At 49.7% G+C, this 21613-nt stretch overlaps 10 protein-coding genes across 10 annotated transcripts; 6 read left to right on the forward strand and 4 right to left on the reverse strand. All coding sequences in view use genetic code 12, as the record gives it.

Annotated features, from left to right (window-relative positions):
- Nucleotides 1-534: 534 nt before the first annotated feature.
- On the forward strand, nucleotides 535-1095 carry DIURU_001521 (uncharacterized protein; the record flags this gene model as incomplete). Its single annotated transcript, XM_034154074.1, has 1 exon — nucleotides 535-1095. One exon carries the CDS (start codon nucleotides 535-537, stop codon nucleotides 1093-1095), a length of 561 nt encoding a protein of 186 aa, XP_034013479.1.
- A 43-nt stretch (nucleotides 1096-1138) lies between these two features.
- Nucleotides 1139-2650, reverse strand: DIURU_001522 (mRNA (N6-adenosine)-methyltransferase; the record flags this gene model as incomplete). Its single annotated transcript, XM_034154075.1, has 1 exon — nucleotides 1139-2650. The coding sequence occupies one exon, from the start codon at nucleotides 2648-2650 to the stop codon at nucleotides 1139-1141; it is 1512 nt and encodes a 503-aa protein (XP_034013480.1).
- Nucleotides 2651-3534: 884 nt separating this feature from the next.
- DIURU_001523 (uncharacterized protein) lies at nucleotides 3535-4882 on the reverse strand (the record flags this gene model as incomplete). Its single annotated transcript, XM_034154076.1, has 2 exons — nucleotides 3535-4021; nucleotides 4215-4882. 2 exons carry the CDS (start codon nucleotides 4880-4882, stop codon nucleotides 3535-3537), a joined length of 1155 nt encoding a protein of 384 aa, XP_034013481.1.
- Nucleotides 4883-6322: 1440 nt separating this feature from the next.
- HGT4 (glucose sensor) lies at nucleotides 6323-8059 on the reverse strand (the record flags this gene model as incomplete). The annotated part of the gene is made up of 1 exon (XM_034154077.1): nucleotides 6323-8059. The coding sequence occupies one exon, from the start codon at nucleotides 8057-8059 to the stop codon at nucleotides 6323-6325; it is 1737 nt and encodes a 578-aa protein (XP_034013482.1).
- A 702-nt stretch (nucleotides 8060-8761) lies between these two features.
- On the forward strand, nucleotides 8762-9820 carry DIURU_001525 (ditrans,polycis-polyprenyl diphosphate synthase; the record flags this gene model as incomplete). The annotated part of the gene is made up of 1 exon (XM_034154078.1): nucleotides 8762-9820. The coding sequence occupies one exon, from the start codon at nucleotides 8762-8764 to the stop codon at nucleotides 9818-9820; it is 1059 nt and encodes a 352-aa protein (XP_034013483.1).
- A 636-nt stretch (nucleotides 9821-10456) lies between these two features.
- ARF2 (Arf family GTPase) lies at nucleotides 10457-11002 on the forward strand (the record flags this gene model as incomplete). The annotated part of the gene is made up of 1 exon (XM_034154079.1): nucleotides 10457-11002. One exon carries the CDS (start codon nucleotides 10457-10459, stop codon nucleotides 11000-11002), a length of 546 nt encoding a protein of 181 aa, XP_034013484.1.
- Nucleotides 11003-11725: 723 nt separating this feature from the next.
- On the forward strand, nucleotides 11726-12275 carry RPL35 (60S ribosomal protein uL29; the record flags this gene model as incomplete). The annotated part of the gene is made up of 2 exons (XM_034154080.1): nucleotides 11726-11728; nucleotides 11916-12275. The coding sequence occupies 2 exons, from the start codon at nucleotides 11726-11728 to the stop codon at nucleotides 12273-12275; spliced, it is 363 nt and encodes a 120-aa protein (XP_034013485.1).
- A 334-nt stretch (nucleotides 12276-12609) lies between these two features.
- DIURU_001528 (ubiquitin-ubiquitin ligase) lies at nucleotides 12610-16053 on the reverse strand (the record flags this gene model as incomplete). Its single annotated transcript, XM_034154081.1, has 2 exons — nucleotides 12610-15702; nucleotides 15964-16053. The coding sequence occupies 2 exons, from the start codon at nucleotides 16051-16053 to the stop codon at nucleotides 12610-12612; spliced, it is 3183 nt and encodes a 1060-aa protein (XP_034013486.1).
- A 449-nt stretch (nucleotides 16054-16502) lies between these two features.
- Nucleotides 16503-17099, forward strand: RDI1 (Rdi1p; the record flags this gene model as incomplete). Its single annotated transcript, XM_034154082.1, has 1 exon — nucleotides 16503-17099. One exon carries the CDS (start codon nucleotides 16503-16505, stop codon nucleotides 17097-17099), a length of 597 nt encoding a protein of 198 aa, XP_034013487.1.
- Nucleotides 17100-17297: 198 nt separating this feature from the next.
- DIURU_001530 (uncharacterized protein) lies at nucleotides 17298-18905 on the forward strand (the record flags this gene model as incomplete). Its single annotated transcript, XM_034154084.1, has 1 exon — nucleotides 17298-18905. One exon carries the CDS (start codon nucleotides 17298-17300, stop codon nucleotides 18903-18905), a length of 1608 nt encoding a protein of 535 aa, XP_034013488.1.
- Nucleotides 18906-21613: the final 2708 nt, after the last annotated feature.

Below are 21613 nucleotides of genomic sequence, written 5' to 3' on the forward strand. Positions count from 1 at the left end.
GCCATGGCAACTGACGGCTACCTTGCTCACTTTTATAACAAATTTTGCTCGTCAATTAAATGTTGCTACGCCCTTAGGGAACCTGGTTGCGAAAATTACGGGATGAGGCAAACGGCAACCTCATCGCCTGGCGTCAGCGCTAGCGTCATTGTCGTCAGTGGGCATTCGCCACAGGCACTATTGTGTCGTCATTCACCCCCTGAGAAATGCCTCGGACGCTGTAACCTCGGAAGTCTAATTTGCCTGACGTTTGCTCAGAAATGCGCTTATTTAAATCCGGTCACGCCAAGATCGTGCGGGCGTGTAAATGAGCTGCAGAAATGTATCGGGGGTCTCTGCTCCTCCCCTCCTCATCCTCCTGTGACGCTGACTTTAATTTCATGTGACTCGGGTTGTTTCCGGGTCTCCCCTCGCTACAATTGCACTCTTCGGCTCGGGCGACCCTAATTGTCGCGACTCCAGTAATTATCGTTGGTCTCCGCATTTCGCAATCCTCCTGTCCGTGCAAACGCCTCCTTCAACCACTAAAATACCATGGCGGGTTTGTTCGACTTGAAAGGCCACTTGGTGTTCTACCGGCTGTACCACTTCAACCACACCAATGTTGCCATCCACTTGGCATGCATCCCCGTGATCTTGTTACTGGCAATCACTTTACTCCAGCGGTATGAAGTCGTCGGCCCGGCTCACCCCTACGTCACTCTCGGCGGGCTTGTCGCTTGGAGTTACGGCATCTACTACGTGCTTCTTGACTGGAAGTGTGGTATCCCCCTGATGGCGGTGCTTGTGACGTTCTACAACTTCATTCGCCAGTACTATATCGGCCAAGATGCCGCCGGTCAATCTCACACCATCCAGGTGGCGGCCATTGCTCATGTGGTGCTGTGGTTAGCTCAATTCTATGGTCACGGCGTCCACGAGAAGCGGGCTCCAGCATTGTTGGACAACCTTTTGCAGGCATTGGTGTTGGCGCCGTTTTTTGTGGCGTTTGAGATTGCGTTTGCCTTAGGGTTGAGAAAAGATCTTAAGAAGCAGATGGACAACGAGGCCGGTAAGAGAATTGCTGAGTTTAAGCTTAGAAAGAAGGCTCAATAAATGAAGTCACTCTGTTTGTAATTAGAGACGTTTGCTCATATGTTCAACGGTTATTTTTCTTTTTGCGGGAGGGACGACGTTGGTCGGCAAACTCACTGACGTTAAGGCCCCGAGGGTTCCGCTGAGCGGCATACTGGTCGTATTTGTGTTTCACTTCGGGCTCTTCAATGTGATGACCCAGCAATTGCCCGCCCAACGTCATCCATCCCGGCCGAGTGTTATGAGTTCGACCAAAAAGCTCAAGTTTACGAGCGTGGGGCCCCACCATGCGTTCAACGATGTCGTAAATCTCGTCGGGCTTGCGGGAGGTTTCTCGACAATTTGATACCACGTAGTCTAGGTCGATCTGTCGTCTCAACCATCGCGGACGGCCTTTAACCCCCACCACTAAGTGCTCCTTCGAATGATTCAACCAATGGCCAGTGCGGCCAGTAACAATCGTTCGCTTTAGTTGATTCACTTTAATCCAGAGCACTTCATCATTCACTTGGTAGCCCCATTTGCGCATGACATCTCGAGCCCGCTCGAGGGTGCGGGCGGTACTCCACACCATAAGCACGCCTTCATCCTGGAGTTTAGGAATGTCCAAGTGGCCAAATTCTTCATCCAGTGATGCATCTTTAGTTGCATTAACATGAATTTTCCATGCGGGATCGGCGATAATCGCGGCGTACTTCCCAAAAATGTCGAAAGGTATATACCGAAGATCACAACACACCCATTGGGGAGGGACCCTGTGCGAGTGATGACGGAGCAAGGTGCCAGTGTCGTAATCGGGTAGCGGGAACTGTTTCGTATCCGGGGGCGGGTAGAGGGGGTCCACCGTCAAGTAGTGAATGTAGCGACAGGTGTCCTTTTTATGGCATCCATCCAAGTACAGGCAGTCGCCTAACAGAGGGTCGGTGGCCAGATTGACAATGGGAACATAATGAGTGTAAGTTTGCAAACACTCGGTTATGTCAGTTGAGATCAAGCTTGATTTAGCTACTAGTTTGTGGAAAGCTACCAGCAGCACCGACTTTGCCGACAGGGCTAATAACACCTGGCCAAGTTTGTGTTGGTGAGATTGGTCCTGGCAAACGCCGTAGAACGGCTTGGTACGGCTTTCACCCGTCGTTACCATTTTTTGGAGCTGCAGCGTCGCCACCGGCACCATGAGCTGGCAGTGAAAGCTAGCAAAGTCTACGACAAACGCGCTGGCCATCACCTGGTCGTCACCACCAGTTTCGGGGGTGACATCGTACGGCGCTGGTTCATTTTGGAAGTGGCCCAAAAGCGTAGTTGGAATTATGGGCTCGGCTATCCGTGGAGTGTAATCGACGTGTTTGTTTTTTCGATGAACGTGGACGAGAGCGGGGACGTCAAGCCACACGATAACGTCGTATTCCACCACCACCGCCTGCGGGAACCAAACAAATAAACGGCGAAGCTCGTCGCTAAAGTCGCGTCCCCCCCAGTCCTCATAAGCCCTCAGGATCACCGACACACGCCCATTGATCGGCGGCGCCAAAAGTCGGAAGTTGTGGACAATAAGGAATTCCACTAGCGTGTCCATAGATAATACTTTTACGATAAACGCTGAGATTTGTGTCACTACTTGAGCGAACGCGGTGGTGGTGTCAGTAGCGGTTTCACCATCGGTTTTACTAATGGTAAAGTGGATGTGGCCCCGTATGTAGGTGTCGACTCAGGTGGTGACTGAGGATGAGAGACGGGAGAAAAAACTATGCATTGCCTAAAATTAGCTGCCCTGCCACGACCACGGCAAACCTAACTACGAGCGTGGTTGCTTACAGGTCGGAACTGGCGTTTCAGTGGCTTCGGGGACCTGGTGGACGAACGTGGGCGGCCGTGTCCCGCTTCGTATGCCAGTGAAGTGACAGGCAGCGAGGGGGAAAGGCGGGCGCCGCTGCGGTTCTGGCACAGCGGGAGAACGCGCCGATGGATGGTGCAGAGTCACTGGTGCATCGTCAAGACATTCCTGAGGCGGCACCGCGCATACGATGACGATAGTTTAAAGGAGTGACGGCCACAAACACCAGGGGGTGGGCCTGTTTTCTTGGGATCTCGGTGTCGGCGCCCGTGGGTAATTGGCGCCGTCGAGATAAGTATCCCACCCGTAAATACACGAAGATGGAGCGATAGGTGGCTATCGGGGGCTCTCACTATTGCCGCATGATGTCGGCAGGGTCATATAAACAAACTGAAGCATGCGTGCCGGCACAATGACGTTGCGTGGCCCGCCGAGATGAAATTGGTGTTCTGAGGGAGAAGGAGTCTTGGCTATTGCTATCAAGGGCAAGTTTGCTACAAGGGGCCACAAGTGACTAGGTTCCGTTCACACGTATTATTAAGCATTAACTAAGACCTCACTCTTTGTCTAAGGCTAAGGGAGGAGGTCCAGCCCATAAAGCTGGCAGTTGCATGGGTATGGATTATTTAGACTTGCGACATGGTGGGGAGACCGACTCTAGGAGCAGCGGGTCTTCTGCCGTAGCTAAAGGCACCACCTCTCACCATCGAGATGAACGAGAACACCCCCGAAGCAATGAAGACAAAGGCGGAGATGTAGAGGAAGGCGACGGAGGCTTGCGCCTTTCTGCACCGTTGGGTCGACCCTTGGATGATGTTGTTGTGGTCACGGTATTCCTTGTTACCACACGAGTGGCAGTGGATGTTGGCGGCGATGGCGGTGGCGGCGGCAAAGGTGAAGACAAAGTTGAGGAAGTCAAAGATCCACAAGATGACGGGCCAGGCCAAGGCGGCGATGAAGTAGGCCAACACACCGTAGATGGACAGGGTGAGCAAACCGAACGCCGACGCGAACACGGCGAACGACACTTGGGGGTTGTAATGGTTGATGGTGGTAGCGGCAAGCGAACCGGTCAAACCGATGGCACACGCTAACAACACGAAGTTGAACGCTCTGAGGATGGTGTCACCAATGGCAAGCATTTTCTTCTATCAATTGACTGAGGGAGGTTCGAAGGCGGGCGAGTGTCAATTAATATATCCCTCGTGCTATTTTTTTTTTCTCCTGTGTTTACCCGGTAGATTCGGGAAGCGCCTTTCCCGATTGGGCAGAATATTATTTAGAGCCACAGCAACTATACACATACTGACTAACTTTCGGGGCAGCAACGTCATGGGGGGACTCGCCGTCGTGGGACTTGATGGTGGCGTCGGCGCCAAGGCCAATAAGCTGGACGGCGGCCTCACCGTGGCCCTCGGCCATGGCGTGGTGCAACGCCGTCCACCCATCATTGTCGCGCTTGTCAATGACCGAAGCGCCTTTAGCCTCGACCAATTGGGTGATTATAGGTTGCGAGCCCTTGGCGGCTGCCCGGTGAAGCGGAGTATATCCGGCCCCGTCCGGGCGAAACAGCGCCTTATGGGCCAATAATTGCGGCACTACCGAGGGCAGCTTCAGCACCGCTAAGTGTAAAGTGGTGGTGCCATTGCCAGTGGTGGCGTTAACATCGGCGCCGTGGTCGAGAAGATACGCCACCAATTCCTCATTGCCGTTAGCCACGGCGATGTGTAACGGCGTCCAGCCGCTGTCGTCCTCGGCCTCAATGACGTCGTCGGCCCACTTAGCAAACGCGTCGTCCTCGATTATCGCCTTAACCATGGCGTTATCGTTGGCCAGAACCGCCCAGTGCAACGGGGTGCGGCCGTCGGCGTCGGTTTTGGTGACGTCCTTAGGCTTCTGGTGGAGGAGCTGGAGAGCAATGTTGTGGTTGCCCTTCTGGAGGGCCTCGTGGATAGGGTAGGCGTCGTGGTCCATGGTCAATGGGTATCGGGGGTTAGGGGTTAGGGGGAAGCGAAATGACTTCGTCAGGCGGAATCCGGGGTGGGGTGATGTCATGCGGCTGACTCGAATTAGGGTCACTTCCCTACTACAGCCGAGGGCAAAACAAAGCGATCTCCGAGGGTGGAGGAGGCGCTCGCCCGTCGCTGTTCCTCGCTGCACCCTCTGCAAGAGCAAGGGTTGCTTGAGCCGTTTATTACGTCAACCGACAGCACCTCATCAGCAACTGGGCCAACCATAATAATGGCTGCCTGCCTTTGGCGGGCCATACGCTCGTGACTGGTACTGCTCCCATCTCATGCTGCCGCCGTGTGTCGAATAATGGTCGGGGATTGCTCCAGAGCTCACACTCCAGGGTGTCGCCGTTATTCGATGACCTGGGGGAGAGGGTCCCTCCCCCGTCCCCTCCCTCGTTTACCGGCGACGGAGCCTTATGGCTACCGTTTATTTCCGTGTCCGTGCTTCGCTCGCTCCTGCACCCGGGCAACACGAGCGACCCTGTTTCCCGGTCCACCTTAGTCAAACAATAGTCGACGTCCCATGTGTGCCGCATGGACGGCAGAAGCTGCCTGACCTCTAGCGCTTGCCTGTAATAATTGCCCCGAGGAGTTGACACCGCCAAGGGGTTGAAATGGCAACCAAATAGGGTGACTCTATTAATACCGCACCCGCAAACCCTCTTCTACGCTCGCTTCAAAATAAAGTCACTCTCACTCAACATTGTACTTCCTTCCTCTCATGGCTCTCGGTTTGTCGTAACCTCGATTTTATGATATTATTGCAAACGCTCCTCGGGGTTAGTAAAAAAAAAAATGGCGAGCTAATACAGTAATGTCCAAACACTGGGAAGGAAAACACTGCAAGGAAAAAAAAATCAAGGTACACGCTGCCTTCCATTCCACACCCCAAAATTTCACGAGCAGATACGCCGGGGTGCTGCTTATCTTTGCCTAGTAGGGGGGCTTCCTCACGTCATTACATCAATGCCGCAAATGTCATTGCCACAAACACCCTCGTTTGGCCTAATCCAAGAATTATGTCATGATAAGGGAGAGGGTGTTTTTCGGCACATCGTTCCTTCGGGTGTGGCTACAGTGATGATTGCCTTAGTCATGGGACGTCTACGAGTGTTCGGAGGCGACGGGTCGGAACAATTGGTAACGTTTACGGTAACCGACGACTACGGGTGAGTGATGGCAACGAAACGGCTGTGACCACCGACTTCCCCATTGGCGAGACCATTGGGGTTCATAACTGGGCGGTGAGGCGAGGTGGGGTAAAATTCGTGAATCATTAAAAATCGTTAGCTATCTTCGCAGAAGCTATAATACAGGGGCCACTACCACCCACTCCCCGACAAAAATAATTTTTGGGGAAGGGAAGGCGGCAGTAGCGGGAAGTGTTTACATTTTGTCCCTAAGCAGCAGTCGGAGCGACGGCGGCATCGTCGTCGTCTGACTCCAGGTCGGACGACAGGTCCAGCGGCGGCAGCGCCAACGGACATATGGTGGGGATAAATGCGGGAACGGGGGTCGCCGCCAGCAGCAGCGGCAGCGATTGCAGCGACGTCCGGCGTCGCTTGCTCAAGTCCGCGCTCGTCAGATCGCCGTCGATGCTCAGGTTGGAGAAAGGGATCATGGCGAGGGTATCTTTGGGAAGCGGCAGCGGCTCCAGGGAACCGCTAGTGGTCAGCGCGGCGTCCAGGTAGGTATAGATCATCGCCGTGCTGTCGTAATTGTCGTAATCGATCTTGGTCAGCTGGAACTTGGTCAGCTCGCGGGCGTTGCGGCAGTGCATGTACATGTAGTCGACCTCTTCAAGCTTCAAGCCCCGGGTCTCGTACACAACAAGGTACAGAAATATCGTACCGGCAATATTAAGCCCGCCCCACAAGAAAAAGATGTTGGTACCCATCTTCGCCGTGTGCTTGCCGGTGTCGATGAGGTACGGTGTAATAATGCAGAATATGAAGTTCATCAACCAGTTGGTGGCGGTGGTAAGCGAGATCGCCTTCTGCCGGATCAGGATACCAAAAATGTCCGAGGGGAGCGCCCACGCCACACCACCCCAGGTGGAGGCGAAGAACGCAATGAATAGACACGAGAACAGCACGCACACCGCCAGCTTCACTTTGCTTGAATGGATGGTGACGCCGAGAATGCCGATGATGAGATTACTCACCGCCATCCCCACCCCACCCACCATTAAAAGTTTACGCCGACCGATGACATCAATAAGAAGAATACCAGGGACACTGAACACTGTGTTGGTACAGTAGGTGGTAAAACTCATGATGTAGGCGTTGGGCACACTGATATTGTTGAAAAAATTAAGCCCAAAGTAAAACACAAAGTTGATGCCAGTGCACTGTTGAAACGCTTGCACGCCGATCCCCGTCCACATCCGGAGCACTTGCTTGTGGCGCCCGCCCCCGCTGCGGAAGCAGTCGAGGTAGCTGGTTTTGCCGAACGACATTTCATAGTCGTAATTCGCTTTAATTTCGACAAGCTCTTCGATTAAGTCGGGATCGTCTTCCGGCAATTTTCGTAGGTGTGATAAGCTATTAAGGGCTTTTTCCAACTGGTTTTTCTGCACGTAGTACCGGGGCAGCTCGGGGAGAAACAACATGCCGCAAGAGAGGCATAACGCCCACACAAACTGGAGCCCGATCGGCAACCGGTAGCTGGCGGCCGACATGAAGTGGCGGGTGCCCTGGCAGATCGCCAGCGATATGAGAAGGCCCCAGGTGATTGCCCACTGATACGTGAACACAATCAGCCCTCTTACCCACTTGGGTGACGCCTCGGCCTGGTACAACGGGACGACTGCGGAGAGTACGCCCACCAGGAGCCCCAGGACAAACCGTCCCACACACATCATCGCTATATTATATGAGGCCGTCTGGACGACGTTGCCGATACTGAACACACACGCCGCCAGCATGATGATTGCGTTTTTGCGCCCGTATTTATCCAGCCATAGCGGCGCCCCGATGGCGCCGAAAAAGGTGCCGAGAGACAACATGGCGGTGATCACTGCCCGTTCGTGGGCGGTGAACATCACCCGGTTGGCGGGGAACGTCTGCTTGACGTATTCCATTTCCAAAATGTCATTTATTAGCCCGGTGTCGTAACCGTAGAGGAAGCCCCCCATGGCCGCGACCAACCCCACCACAAACGCCGATCGCAGCAGCAGCTTCTGCCGCATCTTCTGCCACTGCTCTTCCTCCAGGTTATCGTAGAGGAGCTTCTCGATAAGGTGCCACATCCCCCCACGATCAAGGTAGTGTGATAAGCTCAAGTCGCACGAAGAAGGAAAAATAAGGAAGGCCCTGCTGAAAAGGGTTGTGAGGGGCAGCCAAAAGAGGCGTCGGCTAGTGGCGAAGAAATACACAAGCGTTTATACGACGTCGTCGGCGGGCTTGGCTTTTTCCTTTGCTTAAAAAAAAAAAAAGTTTAGTATGAGGCAAAGGGTTCGGGGTCGGCCCGAAGGTCACTTCTGGGGTTTTGTGGAACATGACCAAGCGCTGTTTTTTTTTGAGCAGGAATTAGACTATGTCGCTGGGGTGGGGCTGAACCCCGAGTGGGCATGCAAATCATTAATAATGCCGCACCGCCAAGCTCGCGAGCGGTGTGTTTCGAACTTGTGAGCGGGGTTTGTGTTTCACATAATGGTTTTCGGCTACTTGAAACCGTAACTGGTGCTGAAACCGAAACCGTCGCCACTGTGGGGAACATCGGATTTGCGCTTTCGTATTTCGTATGGCCCAGCGTCTCCCGCACCACTTTATTTGGCACTCTCACTACACAGTGCGACCTGACTCCTACCCTTGAGATAACCGAGCCCCCTTTCAACATGAGTGCCGACAGAGACGAATCCGAGGTGGTTAGCGAAGTACAAGCTACTGGTATTAGTGTTGCCGAAGCCAGCGAAGCTAAACCGAGACTGGTGGCGGTGAAGGAGGTGGCGGCGGAACTCCAGGTGGCGTCGGCGCATCAACCGGACCAAGTCACCACCTCAGCCACGGCGGTGGCCCAGGGCAGCAACCGGGCGTCGACAGTAGTGTCAGCTAAATTCGTCCAGCTGATGGTGATGCTGCTGCAGCAGGCGCTTCTCCGGTTGATGTCGTACATGACCCTTCTTACCATCTACTTTTGGATTGCGGTGTTCAAAAACATCCAAGTGGTGCGCCATCGGGCGGTGCTTAAGGTGTTATCGCTTACGTACTACCACAATCGGCTGCCGAGTGTCATCCGAGAGGACGTGAACAAATTGACTAAAGTCCCCAAGAAATTGGCATGCATCTTGACCCTTAAAGATGTCGGCGATGAGAACGGCGGCGTCGATGGCCTTGTGGCCGATATTCTGGAATTGGCGGCGTGGCTGATTCTGGCCGGCATTTCTCATTTAACCGTCTACGAATATACTGGTGCCATCAACACCCGGCTGGACTTGAGTCTGCTCATGCGCCACATGGACAAGACCTTGGCCAACTACTTTGGCACCGACCACAAGCCCCTGTACCAGATCCACGTCCCTCATGCCAACATCACCACCGGACTGGAATTGACTAACGGTGACAGAGATTTACACATCCACTTATTGCTGCGCAGCGACGGCAAGCCCACCATCGTCGAGCTCACCAAGACGATGAGCGAATTGGCGCAAAACAACGAGTTGAGCGTCAAGGATATTCTGGTCGACCTCATCAACGAGGAATTGCTTGAGTTGGTGGGGCCGGAACCGGACTTGCTCATCAGCTTTGGGCCCACGTTAGACTTCCAGGACTACCCGCCGTGGCATCTCCGGTTATCGGAAATCTACTGGGAGCCCGATAACAGCCACATGTCCTACGCGGTGTTTTTGCGTGCTCTCAGAAAGTTTTCTGATTGCAAGATGAATTTGGGCAAGTGAGTCCCTCATATAGCATAATATATATACCCCTCCTACTCCCAGGTGGGATTCTAGCGCATTTGCCTCACGCACATTGTGATCGCACGCGTCCGTCAAAAACTGCTCGCTTTTTGCCACCGTGCCGCGCGGACGTGTCATTATTCCAAAAAAAAAAAAGAAGTGTGCTTTTGTCGTACCCGGCTGTACACGATTGCTCGTATCATTTTTGTCGTCGATGATCTTAGTGGCACCATTTACGGCGAAACTCGACGAAAAATCGAATCAAACAAAAGCGTGTGTAGGCGTCCAGGCGTAGGCTACGTCGGTGGCGGTCTCTGGCTGAAAGGGGTAGTGGTGCGTGGCGGCGGATCATATGTAATTCCGTCGTCGCTTGGCCCAGCCACGCCTGAACACAAGAGCTTAATTGGTATTGAGCGACGACGACAATGACCGATAGATGTGCAGGCAACCAAAATCGTAATTAGAAGTTAAAATTCACTTATAAGTGGCGCTAGCGGTGGTGTTGGCGGGCTAGCATTCTCGCCCTAGCACTACTGGCGTACGTGGTAACTTACGTTTATCTGCAGTACCGGGCGACAATTAATTTTTCTCAGCGAGATTTGTTGTCCATTTCACCTACTCACCACACGATCAAACATGGGGTTGTCGTTTTCCAAGTTGTTTTCGAGTCTCCTCGGTAACAAGGAGATGCGTATCTTGATGGTGGGTCTTGACGCTGCGGGTAAGACCACCATTCTTTACAAGTTGAAGTTGGGGGAGATTGTCACCACCATCCCCACCATCGGGTTCAATGTCGAAACCGTCGAATACAAGAACATTTCCTTCACCGTGTGGGACGTCGGTGGGCAGGACAAGATCAGACCGTTGTGGAGATACTACTTCCAAAACACCCAAGGGATCATTTTCGTCGTCGACTCCAACGACAGAGAACGTATCGCCGAGGCCAGAGAAGAATTGCAGCAAATGTTGAACGAAGACGAATTGAGAGATGCGTTGTTGTTGGTGTTCGCCAACAAGCAGGATTTGCCCAACGCCATGAACGCGGCGGAAATCACCGAAAAGTTGGGGTTGCACTCCATCCGCCAACGGCCTTGGTACATCCAAGCCACCTGTGCCACCACCGGGGATGGTTTGTACGAAGGTTTGGAATGGTTGTCCACCAACTTGAAGAACTCGAGCTAGGGATTCCATTGATTTATTAAACGGTGCAGGTTTTCTGGTAAACGCTGTGTCATGCTAGTAATAAATGTAAAGTAGAAACTGGCACTCCTCCGCTAGCATGGCCGACCTATTTTCGTGTCCTCTATCGTGCCTCCTCCCCCACCCACGCCCTGGCGGCTCCTCCCTTTTTTCTTTCCCGTCGCAACGTGTGACCACTTACGATCAAGTGACCTTCGACCAATTGGGACTGTTGCCGGCGTGTGGGCCGATCACCCGCCCCTGGCACCGGGCGTGCTCCCCTCCTGTAGTTGCCGATAGCGGCGGCTAGCACGAGATCATGATCTCAGAAGCCCTGGTGCTACTACCAAACGGGCTACGAGTAATTGGCTATAGTGGTTTACCAATCACTGTCACCGTATACTGCTTAATTTACGTTATGTGGCTAATCACCTGTATGTTATCAGATAATTTGTATCAGCGTCGTGTGGCCGATCATTATCACCACAAACTCACGGGGCTGAGGGCGGCATCGGTGCCACTAAATGCTCCTTAACGCCACTGTGGAATATAGTCACTTAAAGGTGAGGGTTAGGGTTAGCTACCCTAAGTGCACGTGGTCTGGCGAGCAGATGTCGTGCGCGCACCAGGCTCCCACTGCGGCTCACCCCCCCAGCGACTCTCTGCAGGCCGGCGCGAACACACTATTGGTAAACCTCCAGTCAAATTTTTCACCCATACATCGAGATGGTAAGTGACCCGCCAAACATGGTACCATGAGACGATGTGCCCTTATTCAGGCTGACCACGCCAGACGGTGAAAGCATACGCTTACCATGAAACTGTTCCCGTGTTTCATTCAAGCGTCGTGTTGTCAGGGTGTTCATCGGGGACCTGTTCTTCCATATTCAACCTCATCAGAAAACTAACATTATAGTCCGTGATCAAGGCTCACCAAATCAGAACCAAGTCCAAGGAAGAATTGCAAACTCAGCTCGTTGAGCTCAAGCAAGAGTTGGCCACCTTGAGAGTGCAACAAATCCAAAAGGCTTCGTTGCCCAGAATCAACATTGTGAGAAAGAACATCGCCAGAGTGTTGACCGTCATCAACCAAAACCAAAGAGAAACCGTCAGAGGCTTCTACGAAGGCAAGAAGTACATCCCCAAGGACTTGAGAGCCAAGAAGACCAGAGCTTTGAGAAGAGCCTTGACCAAGGAAGAAAAGTCGCTCAAGACCGAAAAGGCCAAGAAGAGAGCCGTCGCTTTCCCCCAAAGAAAGTTCGCCATCAAGGCTTAGGTGTCCTCATACTCGGGTTTTGATGTATATGTAATAGAAAGGTAATGGAGCAGTTGTAGCCACCACCCCAGCTCGAACTCTCGTTCGTACACCTAATACAAACTTTCAGTAATAGGTCCCTCAAAAAGTAGACACAAAGTAATCGTGGTTGTCCTGAGATGGAAATGATATTATAATAACTTTCATCATCAGTTCGCATCGGCTGAACTCAAGCTAGTATGGTAGTTGCGTTGTCACCAACCAAGGTAGAGTAAACCTTAAGAGATTCTTACCACGCTTAAATCAATACTTCTAGCGCTTCAATAATTTCGTTATTATGAATCTAAATGCTATTTTACGTATTACGCTTCGACTGCTTGAACTCCTCGATCTTTGCCTTCAATTCCTCATCAGGGATCACATCCTCTAACTTAAGCGGGCTCCGGTTAAACGGATCAGTGGGGTCACTCAACAAGTGAGCCTTGATGGTGGAGCGATCAATACTGATTCTCGACTTGGGCAAGATGACGGGGTCCTCCATAAGCGTGAACATCAACGGGTCCAAGAATTCATCAGGAACATCGCCAAGGGCAAGATCCTCGTCCTCCTCGGCTTGGCGCTTAGACTCAGCCTCCTCGGCAAATGCAATAAACTTATCCAACAACTTAGGATCAGTGAATGTCTTGCTTGCCAAAATGTTTTGCGCTTTGCGGAAGTGAGCAATGTTAAACGACCGTCCATCACGCGACACCGCTTTGACAAACTTATCCTGACTACTCAAATTGACGTAGATAACACACAAGTCCTGCAAGGTGCGCTTAGGGTCAAACGAGTACTTTTCCGGCTGATCCACTTTGAGGTTCAGACACTTGGGTCCAACAAGCACCCCCAAGTTGTAGTCAACCATTGCCGCCAACCGGTCCACAACTTCATCAAGCGTAAAGGCTTTCGGCACTTCCTTACTGAACAACTTGAACAACTCGATTGTCTTGTTGGCCAAGCCTAAGCAGGAACGGGCCGTGCGCTCCGACAGCTCCAACTTTTCTGCCAACTCTTCGTCGGTGCCCAAATCTTCGTTAGCGGGGCCGCCTTGAGCCCGATGCTTGATCTCTGTTTGGTAGTCATGAATTTTCGCCAAGTCATTGAACAGTTCGTCCAACAAGTATGTGGTGTCGTTGAGCATTCTCGCCACGAACCGCACGAAGAAACTAACATGCTTCTTCGAGTAGTCCGAAAGCTGCAGCTTGTAGTGGGCACCACCTTTCCAGATTTCCTCCAAGATCACCAGCACGTGGTACCGCGAGTTGAACTTGTCGTAGAACTGAGACAGGGCACCGGTCTTTTCCACCATGACGTAGAAGTCCAAAAGACAGAACAACAAGTTGTCCTTGACCATCGGGTTCAGCTGGAAAATCGGCACAAAGAAGCCCGGAGTGCCATTTTGCATCGGCAACGAGCCAATAAATAAGAGCTCAACAAGGTTCAGCTTCATGTGGGGGTTACCGAGAAGCTCAGGACAGCGCAACAACACGATGGCAAGCTCAATGAACACCATGATTTTGCGTTCGTCACTGCGCAATAACGGACACGCCATAAACTCGGTGGAAAACTTGCAGAAGTTGATGATACCCTCAATCATGTACTCAGGCATGAACCGCCAAGGGACGGGGGCTTTCGACCGCAAAAAATCGGCGTCGTCGAGCTGGCTGACGTCACTGTATTCAAAGTAGGGGATCGACAACTTTTGCTTAGGGTAGGCGTGGTTGGGGTCGATCACGTACATGAAGTAAGTGCAGCAGCCGACGACAAAGTCGAAGATTTCGAGCTCGAGCTCTTGCAGACCGAATAATGCCAAGATGGTGTGGCGGTGCAGTTCCCACTGTTGCGCTTGCTGCTTCAAGCGAGGAAGGAAGTTACCGCGAATCATCGCCGCCATGGCCGCGTTGCTTTGAGATTGGCTTTCGTCTTCAATCATCGATAACCGTTGGTACAATTGCTTAAGTTGCTGCTTGATTCTCAGTGCGTGCAGAAAGATACCACCCATACCGTAGTGTAAGTAAGTGAGAGTAAGGTAGAAACAGTGACTGATGAAGTTGGGTTCAGTCTCCATCTGTTGCAGTCTCCATTCTTTGACTTCGTCGAGCGAGGCATTCACTCTCAGTTCTTCATCGACGTTGAGCACCAGCCCCTCGGTGTCGACATAATTCATGGCAATCTTATCGAGCTTTGAGTACACGGGGTAGTCCAAAAACGGCGTCGAGAGACGGATGAGCACGAGAGTGGCGTTGAACATGATCCCATCCCCCGGAAGCTTGGTCAAGTCGGCGTGACTACCGGTACGTAAGTGCGACAAGTTGATGAGACGAGCGAACCACGACACCACCGCTTGGCGGGTATCGGGGCCACCACGCACGAGAGAGTTGACGATGTTGAATAACCGGCTGGTCACCACTTTATTCTCAGCGTTAATCAGAGAGTAGTCATTGATTAACGCCAGCTGCGACGGGTGCTTCCAGTCGTGGATATCGCTGAAATAGTACTGACCCACCCCAGTGCCTAACGGCGATAATCTGAGAAGCGCACCAAGAATTGTAGTGTTTTCAAAGCTGAGGGGGTCGTCGGGGTTCTGCGGTTCGAAGGTGTCGATCTGACTGAAGACACGAGCCACCAGCTTTATCAGCACGAGCGTTTCAAACAACAGGATGTAGTTCAGGTATTGTGGGGTGGCCACCGTCAACTGGAGAAGCTTGCTGGTGGCAATGGGGACGATCCCGTTGAGCAATTCCTCGACGGTGCCCTGTTCGTCCGCCTGAGCAACAATGTCGACCAAGAACCCCAGTTCCTGAGGGTGGTTTACGAACCACTCCACTTGTACTTCCGGGTCGGAATTGGCGAACATATCGGGCTCCTCAAACGACAGGTTGGCGTAAGTGCACGCTAATTTTGACACCTTCTTAAGCACAGCGGTCTTGGCTTCATAGTTAGAAGTAGTAGCAGCAGGCATGCGGCGACTAGTCAGATAGGCGTGGCGGTAGACGCCGTGGAGGTACTCAACCACCAGCAGCGTGGGGACGCCGATTGACCCCAAGATCTCCATGAAGATCTCGTCAAGCAGCAGTTCCGGGTGGTCGTCGGCCGATACCAGCTCAAGGTACATGTGTTTACCGTCGTGGGGGTCCAAAGTAGCGCCAAAGAGGCCCGGAAGTACCGAAACGAACCATTGCAGAAGCGACTGTTCGGGTTTAGGAGTGGGCTTTTTCACGGGCTCGGGCGCTGGTTGAGCTGCTGGCTGGGCTGGTGGCTGAGACTGCTGAACTGGCTGAGGTTTGGGAGTGGGAGTGGCCTCTGGTTTCGGTTGTGTTTGAGGTTGAGGCGACGCCGACGCCGATGGTGGCGTTTGGGCAAGGGCCAGGGACGCTCCCAACCGGGCTAGACGCTTAGCACGAATCTGTGGTGTTAGTACTGAGTTCGATTGATTGAAATTGGAGGTGGGCTAGCACTTACTTCGTCGGGGGTGCTCATGGCGATCGAGGTGGGGAGGAAGGATGGATCATAAGCGCGCGCTCCGCAGTCCTGGTAAGGCTAGTGGCGGGGAATTTGTCAGATAGTGAGATTGATGGAACCTCGTGGAAGCTTTGTCAGGGGAACAAGTCAGACGAAGATGATGAGAAATTATGGGCTAAGATTGATTTGATGACGATAACTATACCTTTGTAAAGGGATCATGTTGGGGTGGCAAATGGAGGTGGATCATGAACGCGTCGTAGTGAAGTAATTGTAATTTCCAGAAAATTACCATAATTAATTAAAGCGAAAACCAGATATAACTAGTGAATCTGTCTAGTCATGGCCTGGCTAAACTCTATTCTGGTACACTCTAGATCACTACTCGTTACCTTGTCCCTTGGCAGGAGGTGCACCGGGTCGCGTAACCGGCACACAGAAGAACACGGGCCAAAGCCTAGACCACGCGACCACAGCACGACGAAACGAGGGCGACCGATTCCGGTCAAAACACTAAGATTTGTGATCAGAGTATATAGGTGACAATTCTACACCTTCGGTCATCATATAGCACCTAAAAATGTCAAAATCTCGGTCACAAAACCCCTCCCAACCCCCAATCATTACGCTTCCATTCCTGTCGTCTAATCGGAATGCTGACGCGAATAATCAATCCCAATGCGCGCGGCGACCACCGTTTAAAGAGGAGGAGACAGCGCTGCGAAAATTAAACACGTCGACACCATGTCCCACGACGACGACCTAGTTCCCGAGACGATCGAGGGTTACAACGTCGGCGAGAAGAAGACAATCGCCGAGTACGCCAAGTTGGATGCCGAGGACGAGCTGTTGGCGAAGTGGAAGGCGTCGTTGGGGATCACCCCGGGGGCGCTGGTGGTGCCGGTGAAGCCTGGCGACAAGCGCACGGTGGTGATCACCGAGATGGGGCTCGAGTTCCCCGACCAAAACATCGCTCCCATCCGCATCAACTTGGAAGACGCCAACGGTAACACCTTGGACAAGGAGATCAAGTTCTCGATCAAGGAGAAGCTGGTGTACCAATTGTACGTGCGCTTCCGCGTCCAACACGAGATTATTACTGGCTTAAAGTACTTGCACTCGGTCAAGAAGGCCGGGATCAGAGTGGACAAGGTTGAAGAGCCGTTGGGGTCGTACGCGCCCAACACCACCGACAAGCCCTACTACGAGCGCAAGTTTCCCGAGGTCGAGGCGCCGCTGGGGATGTTGGCGCGGGGCAACTACTCGGCCACGACCAAGTTTATCGACGACGACCGCACCGTCCACTTGCAATTCAACTGGAGCTTCCAGATCACTAAGTAGAGATTTGCTCGGCTATTGTTCCCATATACACGACGAATGAATGAAAACCTGTCCTCTGATATTTTCTCGCACTCCTCTGCCCGATCGAGTAAATGCGGCGCCGTCATGTTCAGTCCCCATGCGGTAAGTGCGGCGTCAGACCTAGGCTTACAACGCTTATCTTAGTGCGACTCGTCTCAGCCTCTTCTCCGGTAGCCGATGATCCCGTGCCACTGGTGGCTTTTCTGGATGGCCACCGCCTGGGCCTACACCTTCAACATCACCTACGCCCCCTGGCCGGAGGTGCTGGACCGCCAGGACGTGGCGTTGCGGCTGGAACGCGATCTCACCCGCCCGGTGCCGATAAACCTCCTCTCCCATATCGGCATCAACCTCACCCTGGTGGTGTTTGCCAAAAGCGGCGTGTCGCTGCAGTCGATGACGGAAGTGCTGAACTTGTTGACGACGGGCGTGCAGGCGTATACCGTCAATTTATACTGGAACGAGTTCAGTGAAAAATGGCAACTTTGCCCCGTGCCCTACGATGTCGGTGGTGGAGCCATCGACAGCCTGTGGGACTGTTCCGTCGACATCACCGTGAATGACTTGCTAATGGAGTTCAGCAACTACTGCCTGAGGACAAATACCGAGTGGGACTCGACGGTGTTGCGGATGACGGTGCGGCTCTACGACCTCCCGAAGCGGAACACGCTGTTGCCGGTCGCCACCGACGTCGCTGTGGGCAACAACTCGTTGGCAGCGTCGTTTGCCCCGATGAAGCAGTGGATGTACACCCCGCACGACCTCGACAACGTCACCGCCAACGCCTCGCACTACGTCAACGTGCTGACGTTCCCCACCTTCGACACGTTTGTGTTGACGGATTTGAAGCGGATGATAGTGTCCGTCGACCAGGACCACGTCTCCAACATGACCCACGGCTATAACTTCACCGACGCCGATAAGCAGTTGCTTTTCACCTCGCTGAGCACCGCCTCCACCATTATATACAATGCCAACCCCGAGCTTCTGGAGCAGTGTCGCGATATCAATAACGGATCGCTTCTGTTCACGCCGGTCAAGGACGCTTTGTACTACATTACCGACTACGGGATGACTCCGTTCACCCAGGAAGAAGTCAACAACTACTTGCGGTGTGGCTTTTCCCCGTTAATATCAAATATCACGCTGGTATCGGCGATGGAACAATTCTACCCGTTTGGTTTCTGGCTGTGGTCAGCGGGTCAGCCAGTACTATCGGGAGAACGATTTCTGACTGACCAGGGCAATAACGATCCCATCGAGGCTTACAACTGCGTGGCGTTGTATGAAGGAGGCTACGCAGTGTCTGACTGCTATAACCAATACTATTACGCATGCCAGCTGCGGATCGATGGGCGACGGTGGCATGTAAGTCCCAAGGACGACAAGCGGTCATATTTTGACGGGTACAAAGATGACGTGTGTCCCAACGGTTACGAGTTTCTGATCCCACGGCTGCCTTGGGATCTCCAAAACCTCAACCAGGTGTTATTACAACAACAGATAGACTTCCCCATCTGGGTCGATATGAACGAAATCACGGTGCCCGACTGTTTCGTTACTGGTGGACCCTACGCCCAGTGTCCTTATAAACGGGTATTCACTCGTAAGCAGCTTGTGAAACTGATTGCCCCATCGTTCGTTGTGAGTGCGTTTTTGCTTTTGTTGGTGATTTTGGAAAAGTTTGTTCGGCTTAATCCAATTCAAACTAACCGTAAGGCGTACTGGCGACGAGTGATCAACGAGTTCAACGAAAACCACGACTACGAAGGCGTACCCTCCTAGCATTATTACTACACTCATTTCATAGACTATACTACCTTATACTAGACTATACTTAATAGATTATCATACCTTGTGAAAATGGGTATAATCATGTCAATCCTGTATCGGTCAATATTGCAGGCACAACATCTAAGTATAGTAGCATGACGTGAACAAAATGCCAGTTTTCAGATTCAAACTCCCAACTCGAGCTTAAGCTTGGACACTTAAAGACAATCTTATATCGCAGATCGAGCGTAAGTAAAGAAAAAAAAAAAAAAAAAAAATAAATCGAAAAAANTTTTTTTTCTGTTCTGATGATTTTTACAAGATCAAACTCCATATTTGGAAGCGTAACACTACAATTACGTTCTAACTTCTACTCTAAGTGAATCATGGGATGTTAGCGGATAGATCAGAGACGAGAATCATATGTGCAGAACAATTGCAAGTCCAACTTGAGGGGTATCCGAGGCGTAAATTTACTCAATTGCTTCAGGTTTCAAAGGATGTCAGCTCAAATCACATCACGTATACTTCATATAACAATATGATAATGTATAACACTGAAACAACATCACCAATGAAGATGAAAAAAAAAAAAAAAAAAAAAAAAAAAAAAAAAAAAAAAAAAAAAAAAAAAAAAAAAAAAAAAAAAAAAAAAAAAAAAAAAAAAAAAAAAAAAAAAAAAAAAAAAAAAAAAAAAAAAAAAAAAAAAAAAAAAAAAAAAAAAAAAAAAAAAAAAAAAAAAAAAAAAAAAAAAAAAAAAAAAAAAAAAAAAAAAAAAAAAAAAAAAAAAAAAAAAAAAAAAAAAAAAAAAAAAAAAAAAAAAAAAAAAAAAAAAAAAAAAAAAAAAAAAAAAAAAAAAAAAAAAAAAAAAAAAAAAAAAAAAAAAAAAAAAAAAAAAAAAAAAAAAAAAAAAAAAAAAAAAAAAAAAAAAAAAAAAAAAAAAAAAAAAAAAAAAAAAAAAAAAAAAAAAAAAAAAAAAAAAAAAAAAAAAAAAAAAAAAAAAAAAAAAAAAAAAAAAAAAAAAAAAAAAAAAAAAAAAAAAAAAAAAAAAAAAAAAAAAAAAAAAAAAAAAAAAAAAAAAAAAAAAAAAAAAAAAAAAAAAAAAAAAAAAAAAAAAAAAAAAAAAAAAAAAAAAAAAAAAAAAAAAAAAAAAAAAAAAAAAAATTTGAAATTTTTTTTTCTCCGAAATATCTTTTCATGATCATTACACACATATTTGGATTGTGATGATTATAGAGAACATATCAGAATTCACTCAGTATGCCTTGCAAGATCAGAAGCTTGACATTAAGTTTCTTTCACTACATGCAGGATAAATCGTCAACGCACATATAAGCTTGATAGGTACGTCAGTTTTCAATATGACCTCACGAATGTCGCACAGCTACATCTAACACAAATTTTAATTACAACGGTGGTAACATCAATTACTTGCTATTGATATCGAATGAACACGAGCATGTTTTTAATGTGTACTGCATACACTAAACACCCCTGCAGGTAACTTAAATTTTAAAACATTGCTCCAACTGCTTCAATATCGATATGAACTTACTCAAATACGCATCAGCTATATTTCAAATGTCAAAAATGATTGTGAAGCAGAGAGAATCACCCTATCAGTTTGTTTTCCTACTCTATGGTCATCATTGCCTAACACCCTCAGAAGTAACAGTAACCTGCTCAAAATCACTTCAATTATACTTCAAGGGCCAACAAATTTTATGAAGTATACAAGATCATTTTATCGAGTTTTCCTGATTTTATAGAATTTTTTTTAGTTTTTTTATTTTTTTTCATGAAAAATTTCGGACAATCTCCATATGTTGTTAAAAACACTATTTGAATTATAGACATTTCAATGGCGGTGTTTATTTCTTTTTGAAGTGCTATTTACGTGTTGAAATTATCTGGTTGATGTGGTGCATATTTTATGCAGACTCATATTATTGTGTGCAGGTGTACAAATTTGCAAGCTTACCATGTGTTTCTGTAGTGCTATCACCACAAAAACACATCAAACCAAAGAGAAACACTCATGGACTACAACGTGTTGAGTAACGTGAAGGAAGATCTTTGAAAATCGGTGTTAGAGCTGTGACCGTCAAGTCCTGCATCTTGTACAATGTACCTGCATACAATCATACACCTTAGACGAGGTTCTGAAGTTTACTTGTCACCTTAAAAAACCGAGCAAGAGACTCAAAGCAATGTTAAGATATATTCTTGTTTTGCTTTTTTATTTCAAGTTGCTCAGTTCTATGTGTAATTTTGACTGCGAAAGTCGCAACTATGTAGGGTTTCATGAAGTGTCTCCTGAGAGGTCGGAATTCAACTTGGGCGTCCGTTATCTGCAGGTTATATGCAGTATACACTTGTGGTATCAGTATTGGCTTGCAAGCACAACGTTTACGTTAATCTTGTACCATCTCTACGGAAACCAGCACTATGATTCTATCGACCACTGTGTAACTAATGTGGCGAGATCAGACGGCAATGCAAACTAAACAAATAGTACTATAAAATGTGTGCATCCGATTGGCCTGAGTGTTAGTCTAAGTTTTCTATTGACTATACAACAGGAACGGAGTGTCAAAACCATGACGAGATATACGGTCACACCCACCGACGACGAGGTTGGTCCTCTTGACAGCCCGCAGGGCATAGCCCCGACCGCCGTTGTTACGTGGTATGTGTCGATGTCACCAACGCTTATCGGC

This window comes from Diutina rugosa (genome assembly GCF_008704595.1).
Source record: "Diutina rugosa strain CBS 613 chromosome Unknown scaffold4_size502443, whole genome shotgun sequence".
NCBI lineage: Eukaryota > Fungi > Ascomycota > Pichiomycetes > Serinales > Debaryomycetaceae > Diutina > Diutina rugosa.